This window comes from Actinia tenebrosa, unplaced genomic scaffold, assembly GCF_029948245.1.
Source record: "Actinia tenebrosa isolate PJP-AT-01 unplaced genomic scaffold, QUT_ActTen_1.0 PGA_scaffold3__52_contigs__length_22856419, whole genome shotgun sequence".
Lineage (NCBI taxonomy): Eukaryota > Metazoa > Cnidaria > Anthozoa > Actiniaria > Actiniidae > Actinia > Actinia tenebrosa.
Window position 1 is genome coordinate 19,938,241 of NW_028292580.1, and position 10,124 is coordinate 19,948,364.

Here is a 10,124-nt window from a genome sequence, read left to right on the forward strand (position 1 = left end):
ATCAATTATTATTATCATTATTATTATTCCAGAATATTGGTTCTGTGGGCTTTGCAAGAGTCTACCTAGCTCGTCCTGTATTTCCGGTTCTTCTAGTTCTTCATTTGTTAGTGAGCAAACCTGAAAATTTAATAGGTAGTACATGTAAGAATTAAATACATAGTGGTAAATTTACAATTGCAAATTATTTTTTAACAATTTTGAGTAGTTAAGGATTTGAGTAGGGGGGTTGTGCAAAACCCCCCAAAAAAATTCGAGCACAGCTTTAAAGAGTAAAAAAAATCGTGCATAAGAAAAGTGCCACAAAAAAATTCCTACACAAGTCATGAGGCGTAAAAGAAATTCCTGCAAAAAGTAAATTGCCCAACCCCCGACCTCCTCAAAACTCTAAGTGGTCCGTCCTCTTATTCCCTCTAGGGAAATGAGTTGCATGTGACAAGAATGATGAAAATAACCACGTGCACATGATCTGAACGATATTCTTTCGAAATGTTTAGTGAAGTTATAATGAGTTCCTGTATTTCATTGTCAACAACATAAGTTAGGCCCCGTTCACACGTATTTTTTGCGAATACGAAGATGTTTGCGTCCACACGCAGCGTATTCGAATCATTTTCACCGTCCACACGTATCCGTTTTCGTAAAATTTGCGGATACGGACACAAAAATTTGCGGACACGTGTGGACGCAACCCGTATCCGTAAAAAAAATTGCGGATACAAAAATTTGTGGATACGTGTGGACGGGGCCTTAGAAATTATTGACACTTAAGCTAGAAATCTAACCAAGTTTTCAATAGGCAACCCTTTAAGTTTTTTTAAGAGAGGAATACATCTAGAAAAGCAGTCAGCATTAAACAAGGTTCTAGCGGTATATGTTTGAAATTTTAGGTTTGTTGGAGACCATCAACAAAGCAATACGCCTGAAGCGAGATGACGTTTTACCCCCGTCTCTAGACCATAATCCTTTTCACACTGCTTTTGTTCTTTAATTATGACTATTGTTCCTGTATTCTCTAAGGAATCAAAAATTTTAATATGAAGGAATTTTAAAAACTATTATGGTATAGGGTCGGGGGTAAAACGTCATCTCGCTTCAGGCTTATTACCCCCAGACAAAGCAGAGTATTCCAGAAGATTTGATACGAAAGTTGAATAGGGTTAAGAGCGCTCTTCCCGAGACTTTTTTTAAAAGAAAAAGATGAAACTGTAATACGTTATTTATCGGACTCCCCACAAATCGGAATCGAAAACTAAAAATCGGGAGGGGGAGGGGGCATTTGATAAAAGTCTTACCGTTGAAATCCTGCTCAAGAACAACTTCATATCGGAAGGGGCGTTTTCCAGTTCGCGCGCCATAAAAACAAAGTCAAACCCTTTATACTCGTTTCTCGATGTTTCATTTTGATTGATTGATCCAGGTATTAATTCTATTCATAAGTTAACAGATGTAAGCAGAGTGGCGCATTGGAAGCGTGCTGGGCCCATAACCCAGAGGTCCAAGGATCGAAACCTTGCTCTGCTATGCGTGATTTTTTTCTTGTATTTACGTTGTGTTTCGTTCTTGTGATAAGGTGGTCATTCCTCTTTATTTGGAATCACGATTTTAGGTGTGAAAATCTCCCATAAATTACGACAAATTTAATATTCTTCTTACTTTTGGCTCTTTTTCTGGTTTAAGACGGCAAACTGAAAGGCGTATTTCATTGGCTGAAATCAAGGAAACATAGTACCCCAATCGTAAACTTCCACTTATCGTATTCCCACATGGTGTAGTGGCTAGGATTCGGGTTCGATTCCCGGTGTGGAAAATAATTTTAATCGAACCGTACATGATTCTGTCTAGAGATCCAGCCACACCAAAAACGTTAAACAAAAGATTTATCCACTTCCATAAAGAAACCCAACTAAGACTACCTTTTACTAGAATAAAAGCACGGCGTTTGGTTAAGGCGTGATTGCACGGAGCAATTTTCTCTGAAACTTGACTCGCAATAGCGTTGCGACACCAGTTGCAATGTTTACATGGTGCAAAGAAGAGGCAAACAATTGTCGCAACTTGTCTCGCAACATCTTTTTCAAATTGCGCTGTAGGATATACGCTGTAATACTCCATACAACTTGTGTCGCAACGCTGTTGCAGAAAAAAATTGCTTGTGTAATCCCGCGGGAATTTTAAGAAGATGAAGTCGTCAGCAAAAAGATTTTTGCAAATCAGAGTGCGTTATTCACGATAGCGCGATTTCAATACAAAACTAAACGGCCTTTCAATCATTAAAGTGCATCAAGGCAAAGCATAGATCGAAGGTAAAACTATCTAGCGCCTCGTGGTCCTTACCACAGCCTACCCAAGGTCACGTAAAGTGACCCAAACACTCAATAACATATTCAGCCTTCGACCTCATTTGGGCTGAGGGTCTAAATGTTAATTTAAATAGAGCTGTTTGACGTATCGTATTTTAACGGAAAGCATATTTGTTATAGAGATTGTTATTGATTTGTCTTTACAACAGGATTTGTTTTACGAAGCTCTGATTATTTAATGCAAAGTTTAGACCTTCACGTTGCTTGGATGACCACGGTAATCAGTGGTCCATGTTTCCATTGAGATGTTAAAAGGGGACCCAAGAGTTTATCAGTTTGTTTACTTTCAAGTGCCATCCTCAAAACAAAAAATTGATATGATTTACTCTAATTTATCATCATTACCATCGTGGGTATCGTCGTTATCAGTACCATCATCTATTCATTTATTATCTATTATTTATTCGTGATTTTGGCTGGTGTAGCACAATAGAACACAGGACGCAAAATACCTATCCAAAAGCTCGAAACCCATTATGAAATTATTAGTAATGTCCAGACACTAAAGGGGTGGTCACTGCCAGGGGTTCATTACAACTTCAGTGTTTCTTTTACGGTTCTCCCTCACAGAGGGAGTTAGGACGTTATCAGCCGAGTAATGTGAAGGTCTAACCATTTATAGTTGTAATTACAAAAGCCGCACTTTCTCCTCAGTTATTTAAGACCTTAAGTTTTGTTCTCATCATCATCACCATGATAATAATCATCATCATCAACAACATCGTCATCATCATCATTTTCATCATCACCACACCACGTATATTCATCATCATCGATCACCACCAACATCATCATCATCATCATCACCATCATCATCACCATCATCATCACCATCATCATCACCATCATCATTACCATCATCATCTTCACTATCATCATAATCAAGTAGTAAGTAATAAGGTCGAAAACAAAAACTAGTGCAAAGGAAACGATATAGTGCATAATTTCAATTTGATTTTTTCACTTCATGGTTTTCATTTTTGGGGACATTATCTTCATCTCGAATTAAAAAAATAATTGAAGAGTTTTTCTCGATTATATTTTCACATTTCAGTTTTATATAAATTGGGCTCCCTGTGCCCATTGGCAGCTCCTCTTTTAGACAGTGCCTAAACTTTATATATTCAACACGCCAAATTAATTTCGACGTCGTTACATGTTATAGCGGAGCACCATACTTAAGAAAAATTGGTAACCCATCGATTTGTTTCTTCCGCATGGCTTGAATAGGTCACTTCCGTCCGCCCGTCCGTCAGTCGTCCTTCAGTCGTCCGTGCGTCATTTTACAATAACTTACAACTTTCTCGCGCGCTGATTGGTTATTCTTATCATCAATAACAGGACAGGACCCAGTTGTACGAAGCCTGGATAGTGCTATCCGTGAGATAAATCTTATTCAGTGGATAAAATTACTGGACAACTGCATCGACTTATCCACTGGATGAGGATTTATCCGCCGGTTAGCGCTATCCAGGCTTCGTACAACCGGGCCGTGACAGATAAAACTGACGTTCAATGAGCGCGCGCTCTTTCCTTTGGTTGTTTTGATTACTAAAAACGAGAAGTTTTTATCGCTTTTGCTATTGTAAAAGACAAATAGACATCAGTTTTTTATGTGTCTGTCCTCTCATTGACGATAAATTTCGTCATCACATCGTCAAAGTAGTATGCGGATACCCACATGTCACACTGATGTCTATTTGTTAATTGTACATATACCCCACAGAACTCCTGTTTCCAGTTGATTTAAAACGATCACCAACGAAGTTTGGGATAAACAAAATCCGTAATACTAACTTAAAGTAAACAAAGAAACAAACCATAGACAGGAATAAATTGAGAAAAAAGCAGAATATGATAAAAATATTGGCTCCGCCACGTGCAACTCTTACGCTACTATCGTGCTCTCCCAACTATCCGCGTGCACCATCAAGCACCATCAATAGATTTACGCACGCTAAGCATTGACCATTGCTTAATTATTAATGAAACCTGTACGTAAATAGTTAATATTCTCTTTTTCTATATTTCCTTTTAATTTATTTATAGTGGAAAAACTATTGGGCTTGATAAAATCGTTTTACCCAGTTAGATACTTTTAGATTCCAATTATTTCAAAAAAGCGAAATTGCCACAAATTGCTACCAGTGGATGTGGGCTTCTGTGCTTTATCTCTAATTAAGTCTAGCATTATTTTTTACTAGATGGGGCAGCCGTGTAGGATGGACTCGGATATCAAATAAGAACATGCGTAATAGGTAAATTACGAGCCTTAGATGAAACGACTGAAGAAGAGTGCCATACATGCCTTCCACAACTTCAAGTTGGGTAAAAAATGAGCCAGCTCAACTAGAAACCGAGGACAGCTGTTTCGGCCTGTATTGGGCCTCGTCAGCACGGTGTATCTAGTGATCTGGCAATCCCACGAAAAAGTGGGATGGGTTCGGATATCAAATATGAATTTTACCTATTACGCATGTTCTTATTTTAGTGTCCGAGCCCATCCCACACGGCTTAATGCCTCATATATCTAGTACTACTTTAATTTAAATTTGCAAAACTGCGATGTCACTTTTCCTCGCTTGAAATCACGGATTTTCAGGCCAGAAAATTCAAAAAAGAATTGTTAATTACGTGCTTGATAACACAATAATAAATGAGTTTCATACTTTCATCGCAATAACGGGCATGTCTTTATTTAACAATGGCTGGCATCATATCACCGCAGTTTGCAGTGACGTCATTACAAAGCCACTATTTCAGAGCAGCTGGAATAAATTTCAAGCTCAGTAATCAAGTTGCAAGATGTAGTATGCAAGATGCAACGAAATCCTTACATTGTTTTGTTGAAATATACCATTGCTACCACTACCACTAACCTGACCATACCCAGATATATCCAGATAAACAACACATGACGTCTTGTGAACCACAGTAAGACCAACTCCTATACCACTACTACTACTAACCTGGACCACACCCAGATATATCCAGATAAACAACCTTATGACATCCTTTACCATTAGCCATGTGACATGACGTCATGTTAACCACAGTAAGACCAACTACTATATTCCACTACTACTACTAACCTGGACCACACCCAGATATATCCAGATAAACAACCTTGTGACATCCTTTACCATTAGCCATGTGACATGACGTCATGTTAACCACAGTAAGACCAACTACTATATGCCACTACTACTACTAACCTGGACCACACCCAGATATATCCAGATAAACAACCTTGTGACATCCTTTACCATTAGCCATGTGACATGACGTCATGTTAACCACAGTAAGACCAACTACTATATGCCACTACTACTACTAACCTGACCACACCCAGATATATCCAGATAAACAGCCTTGTGACATCCTTTACCATTAGCCATGTGACATGACGTCATGTTAACCACAGTAAGACCAACTACTATATACCACCATTACCACTAACCTGAACACACCCAGATATATCCAGATAAACAACCTTATGACATCCTTTACCGTTGGCCATGTGACATGACGTCATGTTAACCACAGTAAGACCAACTACTATGTACCACTACTACTACTAACCTGACCACACCCAGATATATCCAGATAAACAACCTTATGACATCCTTTACCATTGACATGACGTCATGGTAACCACAGTAAGACCAACTACTATATACCACCATTACCACTAACCTGACCACACCCAGATATATCCAGATAAACAACCTTTTAAAGATCACTAAAATACGAAGATGACTTTATGGGAAATTACGGGCGATGTCAGACTGCACAAGCGTGGGTTTTTTATTTCTTCGGCTTACGCTGCCAAAATTATATAAAAAAGGACATTGCACCCCGCTGTCGAATCAACGATTCAAAACAAACCTGCCCATTCTTCGTGCAACTCAATTAGTGATATATATTTCTTTAATTCCAAACATCCTGCTGCAGCTTCTACTTGTCTGGTTATACGCTAAATCGGGTTCAAAACATAGAACGGAATCAAAATTGGCAGGTATCCTCTGATGTATTCAAACACAGTCAATACGACACGTGTTAAAAGCATCCATGCTTTCTGTCATTGCAACTTCAGTAAAATTTACGAACAATCCACGAGTTGTAGATCACTAGATACAATTTATTTACGTACTTACTATGTTACATTTCGATCTTATTGCGATGTTTTTTAATCCCGAGAGTGATTTTGCAATTGTGTGTATGCAGATTACATGACTATTATATCAAAAGCTCTATTATGAAATACGTTATTTATTTAGGTAACTCCTAACTATACTGATTATTCTTCTCATTGGCGCATTTGTACTTCGTCATTGCTAAGAAGTGTGATTACCGCTTTCATTGCTATCTTTAATGAGATCCACATGAGAACCAAATGCAAATTGCTATAAAAAACCTCATGTTATTGCAGGCAGGGCTTCCAGATACCTGTTTATTAAACTGAATCGTTCATTCAAGCTACTTCTACCAATAATCTTAGAGCGAGAGATGCGTTCCAAAGCCAAGTGTTGTAATTTTCTCCTTTCCTAAGCGCATATAATGACAATTTCTTGGTTAAATGACTTGAGGCTAGAAATGATTAGAAATTGTGGTTGACCACAAGCCGATTGCTTTTCAGTTTTGGTGAAAGCTTGGGGTTTTGCAAATCGCCTTGATTTTTCATTTTTCTCAGTTTCATTTGCTTTTTATTTTTGGAAAATAAGTAGTTCTACAATCATCGTGATTAAGAATTAATACCCATTGAAACAAATCTAGTTTAATTTATCTCATTCAGTTAGTTTAAATTCATGGTTAATAATATAAAGATCTGTAATTATTTTTTAAATCACCTCTCCCTTACGATACCATTCACTGACTGCTATGTCCATCTATATCAACTTTATCTTTGATATTTTGACACTATGTTCTGATTAATTTTCAATCGTATGTTCTGCAATTACTAATCAAATTACAAGGTAAATTGAATGCAATGTTCAGTTTGCTGATCCGGCTCAGTACAAGATCAAAACTCTGTGCTCTAATGCCAGCTCGGCAGCCTGGTAGACATTTTTATCCATCACCAACTTTGCTCTCTCGTTGAACGGAATATCGAGGGAATACGCCACAATTTTTGGCATATTTTCCATTGCTTTGATCCCGGATTCAATGTGTCTTCCTAGCTGTTCTTGCCAAAGTAGAGCTTGCCCGATATATGAAAAAACGTTTCCTGTACCTTCTTTATGGCTTGAGCCAGGAAGAAATACGCCCAAGAAAGAGAACTGACCACTTCTGAATGCAAGCACTGGGCATCCTGTCATTGTCGCCTCAAAACCACCAGAAAAGTCGTACATTCCGAGATCCAGGATTTGGTAAACACGGGACACCTTGAATCCGAGATGAAATCGTTTCTGGTCTTGGTCGTTTTCCATTGCATGATATACAGTGCAAAGGATATCTTCTTCATGAGGTTTGGTATCTGTGGCGGAAACAAGGCCCAGTTTATTTGTCATCAAGTTTAGGAAACTGAACGGCTTATGGCTTTCTAAGAGCGCTTGTTCCTCATTTTCCCACGCTGTAATATCTTCTTTCCTTCTCCTTCTTGTGAATTGTACTCCAAGCTTGATCAAAGTCAGGTCACGGTTGTGATAATCTGGACGGCGTCCAGGTGGCAGCATTCTGTGAACGAACGCCCTGCGGTCGTCTCTTGCCTCAAAGCAAGCCATTCCTTCAGCTGAAGAAAACATGAAAGAGGCGTTCTTGAGTTGGTCTCGGTTGCGAATGACGTTAGAAGTAGTGAGTACCCATCCATCTCTTATGTGGAACCCACTCCCGACGTGATGATGCTGTGAAGAATCCGGCGAATCCACCTTAATTAGACAAACTCCTGTACTGTATTCTTCGAGGTCTTTTAACACCGCCACTAAGTTTGACTCTCTCGCAATCTTCAGTTTCAACTTATCATCTATGGGTAACGATGTAATCAAGGATTTTATGGAGTTTGCTTCTTCTTCTATTATTTGTTCGACTTCTTGTTCGTAAAGGAACTTTCTCCCCCGCGAAAGACGCCTCGACTTACTACTTGCCATTATGTTTTAAAACGCGTTACCTACTTCGGAAACAGTTTAACAATAGACCCGAAATCGTCTTTAAAGGATGGTTGTCATAGTGACTGTCCATCATGGGTTAACCTGCTAGTGGTATTTCATTATTTTGGCTAACACTGTCAACAGAATTTTGATCAAAAGGCTACGAAAAATATTCTATTTTGCTTGAATATAGACATTTCGCGATTTCTTATGAATTTCTACAGCTTTCAGTAGGCTGTGGTCTCAGCTGGAGAGGCAAAAAACTCCAAACAAGAAATATAATATGTCTAATTCGAGTTCTGCTACTGGAGCTTTTTTCGTTATTCTATATTGTCTCAGCGATCTCAAACGCTCTTTCTTTCAATTGCAAATAAATTCAAGCAGTGAGGTCTAATTTGCATATCGACTGAAAACACAGCTGTCTTCCAAACATTGTTTTCGAATTCCAGTTTACCTTGATTTGATCTTTCTTGACATAATGTCAATCTTTAGATCCAGCAATCTTCAAAAAAAAATCATTTCTTAATTTCAAATTGAAAAACTCGACTAATTGGACAAAAGGCTAGCATTTACCGAGTTTTTTTGATCGCTGCGACAATAACAATTCTACAGTTGATAGCTTTTTAATCAAATCAGCCAACGCCAATGCCAAAGATCAATGCAATTGCATGTGAAGTTTACTTTAACTGAAAAACTTAAATGGCCTTTCTTACATTTTATCCTCATTTGACGAACAACACAATTAAGGGTTCCCACGTACAAAGTAGCAAAACATGTTCTTTTTAAAAGCTAGAGGAACCAATTAATTTTCGTTATTATTCAGAGCTTCCCTCAGACACATTTATAAATAGCCTCTTGTTTTGAATCAGACGTGTTTGTAAAGAGAAAATAAACACACCACGACCTTTTATTGTTTCAATGACTTTCATATCTACTAGACGTTGGGTCCTGCGAAAGCATTGCATTCGGAAACCATTAGTTCTGAGCACGTGTACAGATACAAGGGAGGACTGTCAAATCGTCGGAGAAAAGGCATATTAAAGGATTACGGCGGATAAAGCTATTGATTTTTGCATTAGCGTCTATTTACAAGTAGCAGATTTAAGTCTACACTCTAAATCAGAAGTCCTTAATTTTTCAAGACCGCGGATTTTTCAAGCAGTTTGAAAGGCTTTTTATATTCATGGGCACTTAAAATGGTTGAGCCAGTAAATTAAGCTGAACACCAATGCTTTTTAATCCGTTATTTATTACACATTAAGGTTGGATATCAGTTATAAACTGGAAACTGTGAGTTTTGTTTTATTGTTTCGACCCTAAATGACTAATAAACAAATTATGGACTTGCTTGTTTGCCATATGATATGGTGAAAATTCGCGAATAAAAACGATACCAAGCTCTTGACATAGCTTAACATGTGATGAAATCTATTTATTATACATATTATAAACTCAAATCTCACTTCTCATTGGCTGAGAGCCCTCAAACGATCCGTGATAGTGATATCGCGTTAACCATGATTTATGCGACTTCGGTTAAATCATAGTTAATAGAGGGGTTCCCCTCTATTAACTATGGTTAAATACGATATCATTGTATAATTTTCAGCATAATGATGATGATAGTTATCATTTTTAGTATGGTTTTAGGCCTGGCCCAATGTGAATCGCCAGC

At 38.0% G+C, this 10,124-nt stretch overlaps 1 protein-coding gene across 1 annotated transcript; it reads right to left on the reverse strand.

Annotated features, from left to right (window-relative positions):
- Positions 1-7,124: 7,124 nt before the first annotated feature.
- On the reverse strand, positions 7,125-8,785 carry LOC116305623 (uncharacterized). Its single transcript, XM_031715566.2, has one exon. It carries the CDS (start codon positions 8,447-8,449, stop codon positions 7,376-7,378), a length of 1,074 nt encoding a protein of 357 aa, XP_031571426.2. The 5' UTR covers positions 8,450-8,785; the 3' UTR covers positions 7,125-7,375.
- Positions 8,786-10,124: the final 1,339 nt, after the last annotated feature.

What these genes read in the sequence shown, in the direction of transcription:
- LOC116305623 (XM_031715566.2), bottom strand. Translation starts at nt 8,449, where the DNA reads ATGGCAAGTAGTAAGTCGAGGCGTCTTTCGCGGGGGAGAAAGTTCCTT.